The sequence below is a fragment of the Orussus abietinus genome, unplaced genomic scaffold (assembly GCF_000612105.2).
Source record: "Orussus abietinus isolate OABI.00-Male unplaced genomic scaffold, Oabi_2.0 scaffold39, whole genome shotgun sequence".
Classification (NCBI taxonomy): domain Eukaryota; kingdom Metazoa; phylum Arthropoda; class Insecta; order Hymenoptera; family Orussidae; genus Orussus; species Orussus abietinus.
In genome coordinates this window covers 25,537-44,181 of record NW_019394554.1, presented here as the reverse complement: position 1 = coordinate 44,181, position 18,645 = coordinate 25,537, and the positions used below count along the sequence as shown (strand labels likewise).

The 18,645-nt window shown below is 36.1% G+C and overlaps 4 protein-coding genes across 12 annotated transcripts; 1 reads left to right on the top strand and 3 right to left on the bottom strand.

Annotated features, from left to right (window-relative positions):
* Positions 1-249: 249 nt before the first annotated feature.
* LOC105697643 (upstream stimulatory factor 2) lies at positions 250-3,718 on the bottom strand. Of its 4 annotated transcripts, XM_012421135.2 has the most exons (5): positions 1,776-2,150; positions 1,419-1,614; positions 1,254-1,331; positions 977-1,129; positions 250-903 (listed from the first exon to the last, which is right to left on the bottom strand). In XM_012421135.2, exons 1-5 carry the CDS (start codon positions 1,814-1,816, stop codon positions 697-699), a joined length of 675 nt encoding a protein of 224 aa, XP_012276558.1. In that variant the 5' UTR covers positions 1,817-2,150; the 3' UTR covers positions 250-696. The 4 variants fall into 4 exon arrangements, with proteins under 4 accessions (XP_012276558.1, XP_012276557.1, XP_012276556.1 ...); XM_012421134.2 differs by lacking the exon at positions 1,776-2,150 and adding an exon at positions 3,592-3,718 and having other exon boundaries at positions 1,254-1,614; XM_012421133.2 differs by having other exon boundaries at positions 1,254-1,614; positions 1,776-2,141.
* Positions 3,147-10,747, bottom strand: LOC105697641 (prosaposin). The gene is made up of 14 exons (XM_012421130.2): positions 10,562-10,747; positions 8,386-8,491; positions 7,186-7,549; positions 6,486-6,791; positions 6,183-6,371; positions 5,984-6,103; positions 5,622-5,879; positions 5,419-5,553; positions 5,166-5,333; positions 4,857-5,079; positions 4,463-4,777; positions 4,251-4,390; positions 3,865-4,089; positions 3,147-3,718 (listed from the first exon to the last, which is right to left on the bottom strand). The coding sequence occupies exons 1-14, from the start codon at positions 10,599-10,601 to the stop codon at positions 3,632-3,634; spliced, it is 2,676 nt and encodes an 891-aa protein (XP_012276553.1). The 5' UTR covers positions 10,602-10,747; the 3' UTR covers positions 3,147-3,631.
* Positions 10,101-14,437, top strand: LOC105697644 (RNA-binding protein Rsf1). Of its 6 annotated transcripts, none has more exons than XM_023432705.1 (4): positions 10,101-10,251; positions 11,206-11,399; positions 11,701-12,240; positions 12,710-14,437. In XM_023432705.1, exons 3-4 carry the CDS (start codon positions 11,708-11,710, stop codon positions 12,735-12,737), a joined length of 561 nt encoding a protein of 186 aa, XP_023288473.1. In that variant the 5' UTR covers positions 10,101-10,251; positions 11,206-11,399; positions 11,701-11,707; the 3' UTR covers positions 12,738-14,437. The 6 variants fall into 6 exon arrangements, with proteins under 6 accessions (XP_023288473.1, XP_023288471.1, XP_023288472.1 ...); XM_023432703.1 differs by lacking the exon at positions 10,101-10,251 and adding an exon at positions 10,860-11,047; XM_023432704.1 differs by lacking the exon at positions 10,101-10,251 and adding an exon at positions 10,860-11,047 and having other exon boundaries at positions 11,150-11,399.
* A 207-nt stretch (positions 14,438-14,644) lies between these two features.
* Positions 14,645-18,380, bottom strand: LOC105697642 (centromere/kinetochore protein zw10 homolog). Its single transcript, XM_012421132.1, has 10 exons — positions 18,175-18,380; positions 17,608-17,810; positions 16,674-17,481; positions 16,458-16,606; positions 16,295-16,392; positions 15,984-16,159; positions 15,669-15,875; positions 15,459-15,596; positions 15,239-15,372; positions 14,645-14,916 (listed from the first exon to the last, which is right to left on the bottom strand). Exons 1-10 carry the CDS (start codon positions 18,209-18,211, stop codon positions 14,701-14,703), a joined length of 2,166 nt encoding a protein of 721 aa, XP_012276555.1. The 5' UTR covers positions 18,212-18,380; the 3' UTR covers positions 14,645-14,700.
* Between the last annotated feature and the right edge of the window lie 265 nt (positions 18,381-18,645).

The window sequence follows — 18,645 nt, the reverse complement described above, 5'->3', positions numbered from 1 at the left end:
ATAAATTAAATGATTTTTATAACATACATCGGAAATCTCCAATGACGTGTCTGCTTTTCGCTCAATTATGGGAATTGTATTAGTAAAGCGAAAAAAAAAAAAAAATCTTAAGCATGAATTACGGCACTCAAATACCTGTACTCGCGCCAAAGCCCTTTAAATTCGTTGTTACGTTACATTCCGTCTTTTAAAAAGAACTGATGCTGACAATTAATAATTAATATACGGGATAATACATAGGTATAAACATTTTTAACTATATATTTTTATTGGACCATCATTTCATTATGTACATGCTTAGACCAGTGAACAATATATTGTTAATTTTATACCATTGAACAGGATAATTGAAGTTATGTAAAACAGGCTTGACATTATTATGCCTATGTATCACAATATAACTTGTTAGAAAAAAATAATCGCTTGGTTTTCCCCAATTCACCTTTGTATAGAGATATTATTCTTGTACATACATATCTTTACTCACTGTGCAGCTATAACTATAATTCTAATTGTTTACTTGTGGACCAATCTATAGTTGGGCCACCTACGCTAATCAAGAATTTGTAAAGAGATGTGATTTTATTTTTTTTAGACAGTGAAAAATGATGAAATATAAGTTTATGAAAATGTTCAACATTAACATACTTTGCTGTGTACCATATGTATAATACCAATAAGCTCCCCAGGTGGGGGTTATGACCTGACGACAGAATTATTATTCGGTAGAAGTTGTGCTTTTAATTGGGAGTTTTCTTTCCTTAACTGATGCACAAGTTGTCTGAGTGATTTAGTTTCTTGTATCAGTAGCTCATTCTCTTTGAGACCATGTCCGAGGTTTTCATTAGCTTCTCGTAGTTCTAAAATGTATTCGCATGCTCGTGCCAAAATGCCTCCCTTACTCTAAAAACAGGAATAATATGATCATTTCAAATTATTCTTTATAGTTCAGTCAAATCTGTCAGAGGAATGATACCTGTGACTCAAAGACCGACTTGCCGTCATTTTCTCCATTAAGATTATGACTGTATTCAGGCAATAATTTTTCTAATTTAGAAATCCAATTATTAATCTTGTCCCTTCTTCGGCGCTCAACCTCGTTGTGAGTAGCCCTTCGTCTTTCATCTCTCTAAATAAACAAGTAATAGATCGATGGAGTTTAATAAAATTTCAAAACTGCTGCCGAAGACTAAAACGTATTTCGCAATGTAGAAATTACTCAAAGACTATTTAGCAAGGTCACAGAAACTTACTTTCTTGGTACCTGTGGTCATTTCACGTTGATTCTCAATCCGCAATGTAGCAACCCGTGGATTAAGGGATTTGGATGTCTGTGTTGCAAGTACGTCGTTACTGTTACTAATGACATAAATCTGACCACTATGAGGAGAAGCTACTAATTGAACTGGACTATTTACAGATTGATCCAATGAGAGATTCACATTATCTGATTGACACCCATTGACCACCACTCGATATGCTACATTATCTTCATTTTGAATAGTTTCAACAAATCGATACTGCAAGTTTTCATCCGAAGTAGTATCTTCTGTTTCAAAATCATCGTCATCTTTTATAACAATTTCTTCTCTCTCCTTTCTGCTCATCCCCGGACTGCAGGAAATTATGTAAAGCTATACAATATTATAGAACTACACTTATGCCTAGAGATTCTAGACAATATATTTAATCTCTATTATTAATTTCTCGTAACAAATGAGCGACAATATAGCTGAATTACAAAACAAAGATAATAATTCGGAGATTATTCCTACCTGCCCTTTAAAGAAATGAAGTGATCTCCCAAAACATCCATTTAAGTACGTGATAATGAACTTTTGTGAACTGATCATTAACTTTTGTCACATTCAAAGGGGGACACGAATGCGTTACAAGTTCACATAGACACTTTGGAGGTTCACAACATTTCCTTTTTCTAATGAAGATGTCATGAATCATGAACTTTGAAAACAATTTGGTTACAATAACGGAATAAAAGGTTATGCCATGCTTGAAATGCAGGTTGGTAAAAACAACGACAATGAATTCAGCTAACGATAGAACGCCATTCTTGGTTAAAAATGTGGCGTCCAAAGTAGTTCCGCTAATGCCGCAAGCGGCGCTGTCCTCCGCGAGATAGCACAGAGTGAGTTGGGAGATTGCTCACGGGCAGGGTCGCGCGATCGCATCCTGTGTTGCCCTCTGATTTTATACGTCAGCTTTCACCGTTTTTTGCCCCCAAGGGCGGCGCAACGAATTTCCGGTAGGGACTCACGTACTGGTCATGGCGGTGACATCTATCTGTCGCTGTTGGCGGCCTACGTACTCGTGATGGTAATACCATGCAGCTGTTGACTGTGGTGGCTTACCTACGCTTACCGACCCTGCTCGCTTTTCATGATAAGGGAAAAACACTCGTGGCGTCCTCTTTAATTTTACCCTTCACTTACCTTATTTAAATTACGGGAAAGTGAAATTTCACCGAAATTTGTGAGGCCCGAATACCTGACCACGAGTCTCACACGTGGTTGTAGGGCAAAGGCCAAGCAAATCTCAGGCTTCAGCAATTCTCCGGCACTCTCCGGCACTCTCCAGCAACTCTCCGACACTGTCCGGCAACTATCCGGCACTCACAGGCACTTTCCGGCACTCTCCGGCACTCTTCAGCAATTCTCCGGCACTCTCCGGCACTCTCCAGCATTCTGCGGCAACTCTCCGGCACTCTCCGGCACTCTCCAGCACTCTCCAGCACTCTGCGGCACTCTTCAGCACTCTGCGGCAACTCTCCGGCACTCTCCGGCACTCTCCAGCAACTCTCCGGCACTCTCCGGCACTCTCCGGCACTCTCCGGCAACTATCCGGCACTCACAGGCACTCTCCGGCACTCTGCGGCACTCTGCGGCAACTCCCCGGCACTCTCCGGCAACTCCCCCCCTTGGGGGCAAAAAACGGTGAAAGCTGACGTACGAAACCAGAGGGCAGCACAGGATGCGATCGCGCGACCCTGCCCGTCAGCAACTCTGTATGGTTTCATGTTTTTTACATTAACTAATGATTGTAAAGGAAAATTTGACTCATTGATTTACTTTCTTAGTTGCATACGTAAATAATCAACGTAAATAGGAATCAAGCAAGGTAAGCGTTAGTACTTCTAAGATTTTTTTATTTCATTATCACAGTTATCTTAACATTACCGTTACTGTAGGTATTTTTATCATAAAATCGAATAGAAATTGTATTTTAACAGATGTAAGTACAAAAGAGACCGTAACAGTTAATTTATCATAATATCCATCTGAGACAAGTAGCAACCCATTACGATGTATAAAAGCATTCCAAACTGAAATAAAGTCACTTTATTTCCGACGAGTTGTTAGCACTACAATTTCGATGTAAACAGTGCACTGCAATTTGTTTTTTTTTTCCAGTAATTAGTGGGGAGAGAAAGAAAGAGAGAGAGAGAGACATTATGAGATACGTATCAAACATCGTTGGGTAAAGGAATTACTTGATTGTAATCTGCTAGTGAGTAAGTATATTAATATATAAATGTTATCTAGTAATGTGAAATGTAAGTTTGCTTAATATTACCTGAACACCGCGATAGTGCTTCTCGGTTACTATTATATGTTCAGGGTTGCGGTTGAGGTGTCGCCAAGCGTTTTGCCTCGGCGGCTGATTCAGCGAACCATACGTGTTCCTTGCAATGATCTACAGCCTATTAAAGAAAGGATCTTATTTATTTTTAGAATACCGTGACATTAGAAACTTGTAATTAAAATGTATCAATATCAGCTGACATTAATGTGCTTATATTTATAGTTTTAATTTAATTAGATAACAGGCAAAGGTACTGAATACTACCTTGCACTGTGTGGCGGTCTTATCGCTCGAACACCAATACATGGGTCCCCAAGTGCAACGTTTGGCGCCGAGGTCATCCGATCGTCTAGTCCTAGAATTTTCTTTCATGGCCAAATAGTCTCTGGTAGAACACAATGCTAATTTGCTGCAAATTTTTTTAGGATCTCCATGGGACTTCAGCAAGTTGATTATACTTTGCTCATAGATCTCCATCATCATTGTGCACTGCAATTTACAATGTATTTTATTTATAGACTTTCTAAAAACATTCCGTAGTAAATAAAGTATATTACACTTGCTAGAACTATTTTTTGGAAAATTATGTTGCTCACTTGGCTCGTAGATTATTTATATTTGTAAATTTAGACAGATGTACAAATATTTACCTTGGCCTGTTTACTGCCAGGAAGATATTTGCAAACTTTTGAAACCGTCTCCTCAATGTCACTGTCCACGGTTGAATCGTCGAGTAGTTTATCGATCTTAGATGTAATGGTTTGACACAAGGCACATTCAGAAATAGACTCTGAAACAGCAAAGTAATGTAAACGTCGAAATTGATAATTGACTGAAACGTGTAAAAGAACTGTGAATATACCTTCAATCTGTTTAAGATTAGGCTGGCATAATCCGATTATCGAGCAAATCTCTCGTGGACTAATGTCCTGGGACACTAAAGAAATAATTAGCTCGGCATATTCTTTTACAAAGTCGTTGCATTCTTGAGAAACGGTTTTGGGAAGATGATTGCATACACCATGTACGACTGATTCAATCTCCTCTTGTGTTTTTTTATTTCTTAGAGCTTTCTCGACGTATTGCATCACAAATTCGCAAATCACGCACTCAGTATCGGTCACTGCAGATTCGTGTTGAATTGGATTCAACGGGAAATCAGGAATCTCATTAGTCACTGGAAAAAGTGTCACTTATGTTTCGTTTCTACAGATGGTACGTTCAATTTCTTTTGTCTGGCAAGAAATACTACTTACTTATCTCTCCGTCTTTGTCGAGAGGGAAATATAGGTTCGTGGGGCCAGCATTCGTGGCGGGATTACACAATTTCAAGTAAACGCACACTTCTTGAGGCGTCAGATCTGCAAGTAGCATTTCAACGAGTTCTTTGCTGTAAATGCGTACTAACTGGTCACACTGATCAACCAAATCCTTTGGAAGGTGGTTACAAAGTTTATTCAACGCAGCTTCTATGCTAGCCTGAAATGAAAATATAAATCGTTACAAATCTTCTTTTTCTATGGCATTTACAGTTATCGGATAAAGAAATTAGACATATAATTGACCTCGGTCTTGTTTTCTTTAATGGTGTTATACAGTTGAGATACAGCAAAAAGACACAATGGACAGCTTGGTTTATCTTCTACTTCGGTCTTAATCATCAGATCTTTAGGAATTTGTTCCCACACGTCCATTGCGTCTTGTGATGGGCATACATGCATCATTGGACATACCTGTAATAAAAAATAAAAAAATAATTAAATTCCTGAAATTTAAGCTGAAATAACGTTTGAAAAACAGTACGATACAAGTACGGACCTGTGAAGGAGCGATTTCTTGTGCCAAAATCGCAACCAGTGCATCTCCATACACATCAACGAATTCGTCGCAATTTTGATCTATCGATTTCGGTAATTTGTTGCAGACCTTTTTAAATACCTGTTTCATCTCTTCCTAAAAATAACATTAAGAGGGTTTACAAATATCTATTACTCTCTATTACTATAAAAGAGTAATCTTACCTCAGTAGTAGGATTTGTAATTGCTTGTTGTACATAATGCAAGAAATATTCACACAACGCACACGTTTCTTTGCCTTTAACGTCCATATTCGGTAACGATAGATGGAATGGTACCAATCTTTCAATTGGCAATTGCATCTCATCAGCTTCCGTTACTTTGGGTATTTGCTGACTTTCATCGTTAACCTTCTTTGGGTTCATCACACGAATTCCGATCTCAGCTGATTTCTTTGGAAGAAGACGCCAAATAGGTCCATTCTTGCCATTAAAAGAATAAGAAAGTAAAAGTGATCCAAGATTTGGAAATAACGACCAATGAAAAAATTAATAAAATTATATTACAAAACAATCTTTGAACTTACAGAAACCGTTTTTCCAGGCATTGGGCAAATTCCAGCCATCTCGCAGACGGCATTGCCATTCAGGTTAGCCGTCAGATACTCGTATATTACTGGATAGTATTCATCGACGATAGATTTGCACTGTTCAGAAATATAAAAATTAAAATATCCTTGTAAATTTGAAGAAAGCTCAGAAATAAAGAGTACAAAGGAGTTATACCTCATCAGCAAACGATTTGGTTTGCTTGCAAAGACCTTCTAGTACTTGTTTAAACTCAGTCTCTGTTGTGTTTGCTACTAACAGATCTCTCAAATGTACCACCAATTGTTCGCACAGTTTGCAGGGTAGGTCATCGCTTACTTCAACCATTCCTACACTCGAAAGTGGTCGTATTTCAACTTCCAAGTCCTATCAGAGCATTCAAATGTTAATCCTCGATTTCCACGCGAGCTTTATAATCCGATATTGTCTCAGTAGAACTTAGCAGAAATTAATATAAAATTAATCATCTCGATACTCGACCTTATTCTCGTCCTCGTGTTTATGATACAGGGCGCTGCATTGTCCAGAGAGGTGGCAAATATTTTTAGCGTTGAAGTTCTCTTGGAGATGAGAATAAATCGTATCAAAATAACTCAAAATAATGGAAGAACATGCGTCGGAGAAAGAGCTCATCTCTCCGCAAACATTGAGCATTCTTTCCACGAGTTTATCTTTGGAGGTATCTTCCAACATATGTCCCATATGTGTAGCAATGGTGTAACATTTCGAACATTCATCTGGCTTAAGTTCATCGTTTTCAAGAGTTATCGGCATCGCTCCTCCATTCTACAACGAGATCAAAACCGAGAGACTCTTAAATTTAAGTTCAAAGCGCAATTCAAACTTTCAGCCAGTGAGCACCGAAACTATCAACCATAGGAAATATTCCATGTCACGATCGATGTTGTTAATTTCATTTTCCCGCACGACATTGGATAAGGCATTTTGAAATTTTCAGTCATTAAGCGTCCACAGAAAAATGATTACCGGTAATCAGGAAACTTGTTTTTCTGCCACAAGTTACAGATAACTCTGATTAATTGGGATAGGTTCGATTTGAAAAGTGCCATGGAATCGTAGTCACGATGATACATAAAATTTGCACGAGTCAATTGATGAAAGATCAGTAAAATAATTGGCATTGTAAAAAACGTGACATGAAAAGCTGTCGTTGTTATACCTCCGCAACTGTACGTTGATAATCCAAGAGTAATTCATCGATATGGGCCGAGTTGCAAAGTCCTGCTACCGAGCAAACAACAGAAGGATTCATCTGTGAAGCCAAAGTTTCAACGAGCTCGGGAATAAATTGATCGACCAGCTTGTCGCATTCCTTGACGATTGATTTAACGTGAATCAAAGCACAGCTGCCCTCAAAAACGGCTTTCAAATCCTGTTGCGTTTGATCGCTTTCCAGCTGGTCTCGTGCTTGTTGGACCATATCTTTACAGATCTTACAGACACTGTCACTATCCTCGGGAACTTCCATTTTCTCCCATATATTAGAGATACAATGTTTCGTCGCCTTGCATCCTGCTGCGGTTCTGTAATAATAACAATCCTATTATTATCTATCATCAGTGAGTGAAGTAAGGAGGTCACAAACGTCTCTAATAAGCTCGTGATTTTCTATCATCTTGGACTTAGATCGGTTTTACGGTGATCATCCACGGTCCTTTTTTATTTGAACAACAAACGAGAAAACTCAGGTTAGCAAGTGATAATTACCATATTTCTAGCTGTTTACCCCATTACCACGAAGTATTGCAACAGCCAGTTAAACGTTGCACGTACTTTCACTTGTATGGAAGGAAATTTGAGAATCGAAAATTCCGCCCGCATTGTTATTGCTTTGCAAAAGATTCTTATTATCGCTTTCATTCGAATACATACGTGCAAATTGTATATTTTGATCGAGATAAACGAAAATGTCTAATAATAGTGGAGCTGTATAAGTGCAAAGTCTTAATGTCATATGAACGTGAGTCAGCGACCAGTGAGTAATCGCGGAAGGCTGTTTGTCCATACTCTGCTTGCAGAGTGCATCTCATATGAACTCGTAGATGCAGATGTTATTATTTTCCAAATAAAAACACGTGATACCGTGGGGTAGTGGCGTACGTAATACAATACGAATTTCTAAAGCGATAACCACCCTGAAGCATTTATCAATCAAATGGGAATTATTTTAAATTAAGAGAATTACGAGGATTATTAACCCCTTGCATTCCGTTGTCCCCTCTGAGGGGACATTTTAAGTCTAGATGGGATGGCGCGGGGTGTAAAGGGTTAATCTTATGAAACTTGGAATTTCAATGCAGAGTCATTTCATTTAAAATTGACAAAAAGTAGTATTTTTTATTTTTGCAAATATACATACGAAATATTGTGGCACCAGTACGACGGTCCCCATGTGCAAGCTTTGGCTCCCAAAACAAGCGGAGTCTCTTGAATTTCTGCATTTATCACCACTCTGGCTGTGGCCACTGAGAAAAGAAAATAAGTTAATGACAAATATCACACTTATAGTGTATATCCCCCTTTTGCACACTTTTTAAAACCCAAAAGTAATTCTTTCATTTTTCAGACATAGTTCAAATATTCTATTTATAGGAATTTGGAATTATTCGCTAGTCGCAGTGGTTACTTATGTGTGACGTAGATTTTTAATGCTGGACGAAGAAAATGGAAAAATTAAACTTATTCAGAACAATAAAAAATCGCACTTTTGTCGACCCATTTATTTGAGTGTATCGTTTAAATGTAGCGGCGCGCAAAAGATAAGTGAGAAAAGGAGAGCGATAATGGCTCCATGCCTGACTGATTATTCCTAATGTGTTTCATGTGATAATTCGGGAATTGTGGTCGAGTAAGCGAATTTCATAAATGCGTAAATTTTAGCGAATGCTTAAAATGTGCTTAAAGGATACTGGATATAAAGTAGCATGTTATTTTTGTGGTAACCACTAGACCACATTCCAACAAATATTTCTGTAGTAAGGCGAGTATCCGGAAAAAACGCGTCATTCCTCTTTCACTTTAGAACCATCATAATTTATTCCGTAGAAGAATTTATACTGGGAAGCTATTCTGTCTACGTGTTCTTGGAAGATAATTACCATTTATCGTAATTGAATTAAACATACACAGGTAATTACTGTCGAATTGATTCTACTCTCTTATCTCTCCTTATTTTAAACATAAATCAGGAACTGTCTTTAATTTCTTGTTTGTTGACTTAGAAAATAAATTATTACTGTAGTTTACAAACATGAGGGCAATGATAATTCAGTATAAGTCATTCATGGGAATATATATACTTAGATGGATTTCTTTCTTTGAACTGAGATGTAAGGGATCCAGATCGCCACCAAAATACTGATAAGAGTCCTTATCTGATACAACAGCCTATACATTACAATCTGGCCATTGTGTAAATGACTTCACACTTTCTTAAATTCTTATTTCTTTCTCTTGAAAAATTGTCATATTAATTAAGTGTAGGAAAAGTCATCTACTAGACATTTCTGTTATGGACTGTGTACCTGTGCAAAAACTGGGAGAAGAATTACGTTTTTACAACCCTATATGTAGGTTGCTTATATTTATATTCCAATATATGTCCTTGTCTGCTGAACTCTAAGGCTTCTCATTTGTATCGAACAGCATAATACATATCTACTGGTTGGAATAACCTTTTACACCTGATAGCTATTTCATGCCAGGCACGTAACTGATTAAGTTACAACCTAAGTAATTAATAACCATTGTATCGATGGTGACCGTCATGAACTTTGAATCAGAGATAATCTGAATAGTTTCTATTAGGAGTATCATTATGTTATCTATGAAATGTATTAAATTGTCTACCTTAAAATATACTATACATTTTTTTAGATTGGAATCAACAAGTAATATAGAGTGCTTTTTACAAGATTCTTCTCTTTTTAATTAGACTGTTCTTCTCTATACACAAAAACAATATTGATGAATTTACATCTGTGTTAAAAGAAAGGTTTAATTAAATTCATTACAGCTACTGCAAAACATTTTCCAACAAGTCTGTACCATTCGTATTGGAGCAAACGTTAAAAAGCCTGAGTCACAATCTTGTTTCTCTCTTTCTAAAGGCAAAAGTGGAAACAGAATCTCAGTTGATAGGCAGCCCGTGGAGGTGTGCAATGCCATGACTATTCACTATTTAGAAAACTAAACCGTATTTCCCCAAACGTCTTTAGGACAGGTGGTGAGTAGTGAAATCAGTGAATTATATAATCTCCAAGAAAAACCACCGGTTCTTTTTTTGCCAAATGAGCATTTATGTGCGGAAAAACCTAGAATCTGCGGCCAAACGATTAAAAGCTAATATTACATGCATGGAATACGTAGTTAAGGAGCACAAATTCTTTGTATGTCGCATAAAGAACGAGTAAAAATAAACGCCGCCTAACTTTGTCAATGACTGCTATACCAAAACTGCGTGTCAAATCAACAAAGGAAAACATCGTGCTCGTTATCGGCGAGATTTGCGGAAGTTAATGTGTTAAGCCGCTTACCAGCCAGAATCGCGCATAGCGCGAGGAGAAACTCCTTCATCTTAAACGATGATACGGCCTGCGCCTCTCAATGATGGATAAAACTGAGAAGCGAAATCAGTAATCCCACAAAGTCTGCAATCTGTCGGGAACAGTGACCAGTTCGAAGAATGACGTACTTCTTATTGCAAGCGTCGATTAAACACGCGTTAGTGTGGACTCAATGTTATTAATTGGTCCTTTCTACCGACTGCTACTGACACCAACTGACACTGACTGAAATTACCAGATCGCGCTGACTGCACGCGTGGTGGAAGGGAGCAAGGCTCATTCGCATTTGTAACCAATCAGCGCTCGTGCCGAACTGTCGTTACCGCCATTTTGTATTCCGTTGTAACTGACCAATGACGAAACTCGATAGTCACCATTTCCTGGTTACTTTCGATTGCTTTCGATATCTCGCTACTTTCGATTGTGCGTCCCCGTCAGTTGTCAAACTTGTAAAAAGTAAGCAGTCAATTGCGGAACTTTAATATTAATATTGAAAACAAGAAGTTAATGGTATGATGACGGGAGAGCTGTTATTTTGAGGAAAGAACTGGTTTACAGAGGTTAACGGAAGCGAACCGTGGATTTGTTTGAGGTTATTCACGAATTTTTCACAGCGTCTGGGTTGGAGACCGCAGGGCGTTGGATTTGGTTTCTGTGCAGTGTGAACCCCGATTACACGATACGGGCCTATTGATTTCGAGGTGTGCATCATTCCCGTGTCAAAATTGCGTTTGTTTACCTGCGATTGACGACCCTGAGCAGTTTTTATCGCATGTCGATTAGCTGCCAAATAACTATAAGCTATAACGTGAGTATACATGCGTATTCTGTCCACCCATAGTACTGAAATTCCGATTGCACCTTTTTGTTTTGTTTACTGTCTGTGAATTGCATTTCGGAGTACTCTTGTATTTTCATAGATGAAAGCAGTAATAATATAGATTCTCATATATTTTGAAAGAGCAAATGTAGTAAATTGCATGATGTATATATGAGAGTACATTGGGTAAAAGGTGCATATTTTACACACGATAAGATAACCAAAAATGGATGAATTATATGTATGTCTTATATGTTAGAATTTCTGTATCATAGATGTTTTATTTTAGGATTAAAATGACTCCGGAAGGTTATACAAGGGTGTATGTGGGGGGGTTGAACGAAGGTATTAAGAAGGAAGATCTGCAAACAGAGTTCGAAAAGTTTGGCAAGTTGAACAAAGTATGGGTAGCATTCAATCCACCTGGCTTTGCATTCATTGAATTTTTTAATGAAAGCGAGGCAGAGGTGGCATGCACAAATATGAATGGTATGGAAATTATGGGCACCAAATTGAGAGTAGAGATTTCGAGAGGCCGAGGTCGCGGAGGAAGAGGGGGTTCGGGGGGATTCAGGGGCAGGGGAGGCTACAGAGGAACTGGTACGTACGGAGGAGGTTCTTATACGGCAGGCAGGGGTGGTGGAAGCAGGGGCAGAGGGCGATACGGAGAAGAATATAATGCTAATCGAGGCTCCGGCTATACAGCACGCGACACCTATAGCCGTGATGGCTACTCCACTAATAGTGGAGACAACACAGGAGATTATTATGCCAATAAGGATGCCACAACTCCAAGGTATCGCAGTCGCTCTCCAGTTAGCCGTGGCAGGTACTAATGATACCCCAACCCTCATTAAATGCAAAACGTAGTGTTTGCTATTCAATAAATATACATTCTGGGTTTTGTCGACGGATTCTTTGAGCGATTAATGTTTTAAAAAAATGTTGAACTAGTCTACTATGACTAATGTGGTGAATGAATTCACAAAGATATATGTCTATTTTGGCTAAAAGTTAAGATGGGTTCAATAGATGACTGAAATTACTTTTAACTTAATTGCATCAAGTTATTCTATATATATATCAAACGTATCTGAAGATAAAATATTAGAACAAAGATGGAAATTATGAATTGGAATTATAATCAAATAATGCATGCAAGTGTCTAATGACATGTAATTCCAAATTTTTTGGTGATTACAAGTTATCTGTGAGTCGAAGTCAGAGATATAATGCCAGAAAGTATTATCTCAAAAGAAAGAAATGTAAAATCCTGTTTTGCACTTCCATGTTCACAGTCATCGTCATCTTCGTGAATGCACATAAAAGAACTGCGCTGCGTTGCCAAACTGAACTGCGGGGCCATTCAATCACCCGCCTCAACGACTACATTCTGTCCAATCTTCGCAGCGACGTGTACATACACAAGAATTACTATAACGATATTACGCCATGGCATATATCATCGTATTCAACTGGTTTATAGAGTATAATTGCTGTCGAAACAGTTTTTTTTCATAACTTACCTGTTAGACATCAGAGGAAGTGAATGTGAATTTCGTAGTGAAGCGAGGAGACGAAACTTTTTGAAAGACTGATAAAACATATGAATCATAACTCAGTAGACAGCATTTAATTATGCTGTGGTCTGTGACTTTGCGGATCATTCTCCATTACTTGTTAGTGCTTCAGATTCCACTTATAATTTTAATGATTTTCATCAAGCTTCGTGGTGCTAGAAGTCAAACTTTGTTATTCCTTTCTGTTTTTATATTTCTAATTTTTAATATAAAACTGAAATAGATGAAGCAAATGCAAGAGTCTAGTGCCAGGATTATCGGCTTTTCATGTTTATAGAAAGATGCATTTGCTTAGTGTTTCATTAAATGATAAAATTTAATATTAAACCAAATAACTAGGTTTTAACAAAATTTCATACAAATAAGTGTGATTTGACCTAATGCATATTTCAATGAAAAGAATGGCCTGCTTTGGTAAAACATTTTACGACTATGTAAGTGTTCGTCTGGAAATTAAGTGATATTACAGTATCCTGACATAAGAAAACAAGTTGAATTGGAATTAACAACCTGTCTGTCATAATCTGACTCGTTCAGCCTTACATAGTTTTAAAATTAATTGTACTTCATACTTGGGCTACAGTGACTATCTACTATTAATTTAAACAATCTTACTGAAAAAGTAAAATTAAACAATTATGTCACAGATATATTTTTAACTACCACATTTGCTATGTCATTGGAAAGTTCTGTAGCCAAGTGATTGATTTTTGTAAACTAAAAAATAGCCAGAATATGATCTGCAGGATTTTAATAACAATCATTTGAGTTGCAATGCTTCACCTGTAAACATACATTTTGTATGTTGGAAAATGGTGCATTTTGATCTGCAGTCCAGGAAATATGAGAGAGACGTGAAATTCAGTGCTGCTGGATTGAGTTGTACATTATTTGAAACTTGGATACATTAAACAAACGAAAATGATAGCTGCTCTCACAACTGCCCGCCACCCCCCCTGCCTGCCTATTCTTGTGTTCAATTGTGAAAAAGAATATTAATCAATTTTTTTTTAGTCTCGTAATTTACGACAATTTCCATCAATAATAGAAGAAAGCGAACATGTAATTACCAATTCATTACCGGGACTCTAATAAGATAGTCCTGGCAAAATATTATTTTAGATATTTTGTGACGAGATCAAGAGAATTAATATTCACTATTTGATATTTTTTTATTCTTTGGTATAAATCAAATTATTTTTCTAGAAGTACCACGTGATGTTGGGTGATCAGTGAAAAAAGATTTTGCAGATATAACGGACTGGAAATACATAAGTCCAAGAATAATAGCATTCGAAGAGAATGACGAAGCTAACCCTATGTAAGTATTTTGCATGATCTAAGTAAATTTAAAAAAAATGACAAGCATTTGCACGATGTAATTAAGTAGATTGCTTCACTGACACATTTTTAAAATAAATAATACAAAAAACATGCCGCTACTTATTGTGCATTATTTTATTTTTAATTAAATATAGATTCTTACCTTTCGTTATGGATGTTGTATACGAATTGTAACATTTTATTCCACCCCATTAAATTTAATCTGAATACCTTTCAAGATGGATGAATGCCTGTTTAGATGTATTTGAAAGTTTAACCTGATTATAACGATTGCATGAAATAATTATAAAGATAAATATAGACACATGGTTATGAAAAGTGAAAATAAGCTTTATGTTTATTTAGTTATATTTGTACATTGTTTGTTATTTAATAGTGGATAATAGAGCTGCTCTCCGTTCAGTGTTTTGAAATAGCGCTCTGATAAGTTGTTTCACCTGTTGAGCATTGAAAGCCTCTGCAAGAGGTCCTTTACCATCGGCCCATCTATCTTGAATTTCTTTCAGCGATGCTTCAAGTACTTTTATCAGTTCCGTTAACTTACGCCATTTCCTTACGTGATGTTCAATCGTTTTAGGATCCTAGGGAATAAAGTAAAACTTGTAATTACTTATAAGATGAGTGATTACATTCAGAGATTCAATCTGACGTTCTTTTATTGGACTGTGGATTATTCCAATGCAGTATGAAATTATATTTCTATAAATAAATTCAATTTTGCGTACAGAAGTGGCTATTTTTACAATGAATTAGTTTCCTGTACAATTTCGAAGAAATAAAATTATTCACCTTACAGTGTTCAGATTTCTTTTATCAAGTTCCCCATTCTGAGGTAATATTAAAATGTACAATAAAAAATATAACTATACGAAAGTAAATAAGTAATAAATATATTATACTTACTGGAAAAATAGATGGACCCCTATCAAGCAACATGTTAAATAATGTGACCAACTCTGTCGCAACATCGACGGGAATGTCTTCGGCACTAACCACTTTCATAATTAGATCCTCAATCATGGTATTCATGATACAGCCTATGCATACAAATTAATTATTAAATGAGAATGAAATGTACAGTTCACATGGTATGAAACCATAGATAACGTGATTAAATTCTTACCGACTGCTCTGCAATAAATGTTAGTCGGTAGTACTTCCAACCAAACTGTACGTAGTAATTCTAACTGCCTAATGCATTGTCTCAATGCACGTTCCGTATTTGCAAGTAATTTAGAAACTTGCCCTAACGTTGACAACCCTGTACAAAATAATAGGATCAATAACGAAAATGATTATTGTTAAAAACAGTAACACTTTGACATTTACATACCAGATTCTCTTAGAATGTCAATGATGATATTCCTTTGATACAGCATATGTTCCAAGAAACATTGAGAACCAATTTTGCGAAGAAGCGTAGTTTGATCCGCATAGGTAATATTGTGTTTCAGGAGAATCTTAGGCAACTTGTCTCTATATTCATGAGCCAATGTTAGGAGATGATGTGCAAGAAACATACAATTGTTATGGAACAGAGCTAGAAATAATCGCGCGTCATAACGGTGTTATTACTTGTGATAACGATGTCTCGATAATTTGAGAGTACATTTATTTTGGTATTGGAAATATGTATTGTAATGCATACCAACTTGTTGTGGAATTGTATCCAAAAACTTTTTGTGATATTGAGGCACTAATATTGCATACATCTCGAACACATTTCTGCTTGTATAAAATAATCTCTGGGCAGAGTCATCCTTACTTCGACAAGCCTCATCCAAGATGTCCTTTGTAAGGTCCAATAACTCTTTTGCACTTTTACTGTCAAAAAATTATTAAAAAGACAATAGTTTCTTTTTTTCATAGCAAGTGAACGACAGTTACTAAATAAGACAGTTTCTGGTTATTGGTAAATAGTTCATCCAAGAGATAATGGTTTTATAAAAGAAAGTGCACCTAATGTGATATACTGGGGAGTGGAATGTAGCACTGCTTAATTTCTGGTATAATTCTGAATCATCTTCCAAATGATTTTCAGATATTTTTGATGGCATCTGAAATGTATCTTCAGTGAAAAAAATAATGTTTTTATATGTTCTTGTGTCTAGGATTATTTTACCTGTAATTCATACTTGATTGAGTCATGAAGATCTTTTTTCATTATAGTTCTAGCTTTAGCCAATAAATCCTGACATCTTTTATCGACATACAACTTGTCAATGTTTATGGTGTATTTTGTTAGAAATCTTTCGTCGTTCGAAATAAATCCTGAAATACATTATTCGCGTTCATTTTATTATTACTAAAGACTTAGATATGTTTCATATGCTCTTACCAATTTGAATTAAACAATCCTGAAACTCCTCGATATCTTGCACCACTTCTGCAAAGCTTTCAAGTTCTATGCTAGAACTTGGAATGGTGTTTGAAATACAGTCTTGGATTAAGATCTCGGAAAACTCTTGAAACATGAAAGCATGCAATCTGCTTATAAAGGTATTTTTATCATCTAAGACAACATTGATATGTTGATTTAAAAATTTGAATAATAATGTTAAGTTATATAGCACACTTTTGTACACTGGCTTCTCTGATTTGTTTAGCGTTTGAACAATAAACGTCTTTTCATCGATAACACGAACATCACACTTGTAACGTATAATAGGTTGTATCAGATGTTTCATTAGTTTAATAGAGAATTTTTGCAAATAAGTAACTAAAAGATCAACATAATATAGAGCTTGTATTAATTCTGAAACTTGGGTAACATTACTGTCAAAATGTAAACTTGCAACTGTTCCTTTGTCTTCTTCTTCCTTTTCTTTAAAACAAATATATTCTTGAAGAAGGAATGAGGTATCAGCTTTGAAGATTCCATACAATCTGGAATAATTATTTTTTAATGAACTATAAATATCAAGGTGTTGCAAGTCACTTTCTGAGTCATTCAATAATGTTAGCATTTTTTTAAGTGTTTCTGCCACATCAATGTAACGTTTGTTTTCTTTGTATTGTTCAATGGACCTGAAATACTCATTTAGTTCTAGAAGTTCTCTTGTTAATTTCAGATTAATATCAGATTCTTTTAAAGCATTTGACAACTTCTTTAATTCTCTCGTTGAACCGTACAGGTGTATTTTAATCTATAATAAATCAGTTATTAGATTTAAAGCAATCATATTGTAGTGGAAATTAAAATAAAGATATTACACCAATGTAATGAAATGGAGTATATTGTTTCCCTAAATTTGAAATACTAAAAATTGTACCTGGTCATCAACCCGTTTCCTTAAGGTTTGCAACTCTGCTAACAGTTTTTCAGCTCTAGATACAAGTTTTTTATCATTACTAAGTTTTGGTAAAAATTCAACATATTTGTCAGCCATAAATTCTTTGATGTTGCATTTCAATTTTAATATTTCCTTCTGTATTTGTGTTACCTTTTCATTTAAATCAACTTTCTCCATCTCTTCTGAAATATAAGCCAACGATAAAATATGTTTGATCTTTGGATCAGACATATAAATTCAAGACAATACAAGCTTCAAATTGTAATCACTCTTTAGGAATGCAGAATGAGTAAACTACTTAATTTATTTAACAAACTGTATTGAAAATTATATATCGATTTTCATTCATAACATTTCAAACTTGAATGAAAATCAGGTAACGTTATCTAACCTACAATTTTTTTGTGGTCTTGAATTTTGCCAATAAAACATACGTTTATTGACTACAATGACAGAACTGATAAACAATTTAAATTTCTATAGTCAAATACAATTTGTAATGCTGCTGAAATTGAAAACCAACTTGCAGAAAGATAAATTATTTACCCGCTGTTACCAGCACATTTGTCAAAAACGAAGTCATCTTTCTTTGAGAAGGTTTGAATGCTAAAAATGAAATTTTCTACGATAATCAATGAGATCTCACGCGTAAATTGACATGATCAAGTCCAACGCAAATTCAACGAGTATCTCTTGTAGCGGCGATATTTTCAAGTATTGGGATGTAACGTTCGTGGGCAGTTTTATTGAGCGTGTCGGATGTCACAAAGAATGCGGCGCGTCAACGTGTCGGGATGGAAAACCAATCAGATCTGCGATTGATCCGTGCGTCACCTTGCTGCAATTCTGATTCGGTCATTTTCAAAATACTGACGTGTCGCATCCATGTGACATCCAATGCGATCAATGGGTGTGCGGCGTTGCGTCTTAGCGCCCCATTTGCTTGGACAAAATTTCAGTTTGTGAACTAAATACTTTGGCGGGCATTTCACGGATTATAAAAAAGCTAGAATTTTA

Coding starts and splice junctions, on each gene's coding strand:
- LOC105697643 (XM_012421133.2), bottom strand. CDS start 1,816: ATGGATGTTTTGGGAGATCACTTCATTTCTTTAAAGGGCAG. Junction 1,615..1,775: donor TTCATTTCTTTAAAGGGCAG/GTAGGAATAATC, acceptor AATTTCCTGCAG/TCCGGGGATGAGCAGAAAGG. Junction 1,130..1,253: donor TGACCACAGGTACCAAGAAA/GTAAGTTTCTGT, acceptor TTGTTTATTTAG/AGAGATGAAAGACGAAGGGC.
- LOC105697641 (XM_012421130.2), bottom strand. CDS start 10,601: ATGAAGGAGTTTCTCCTCGCGCTATGCGCGATTCTGGCTG. Junction 7,550..8,385: donor TACTGGTGCCACAATATTTC/GTATGTATATTT, acceptor TTATTATTACAG/AACCGCAGCAGGATGCAAGG. Junction 5,880..5,983: donor TGCCTGGAAAAACGGTTTCT/GTAAGTTCAAAG, acceptor TTTAATGGCAAG/AATGGACCTATTTGGCGTCT.
- LOC105697642 (XM_012421132.1), bottom strand. CDS start 18,211: ATGACTTCGTTTTTGACAAATGTGCTGGTAACAGCGG. Junction 17,811..18,174: donor AAATGTGCTGGTAACAGCGG/GTAAATAATTTA, acceptor CTTATATTTCAG/AAGAGATGGAGAAAGTTGAT. Junction 14,917..15,238: donor GGGGTCCATCTATTTTTCCA/GTAAGTATAATA, acceptor TTTATTCCCTAG/GATCCTAAAACGATTGAACA.
- LOC105697644 (XM_023432705.1), top strand. CDS start 11,708: ATGACTCCGGAAGGTTATACAAGGGTGTATGTGGGGGGGTTGAACGAA. Junction 12,241..12,709: donor TCTCCAGTTAGCCGTGGCAG/GTACTAATGATA, acceptor CCATGTTCACAG/TCATCGTCATCTTCGTGAAT.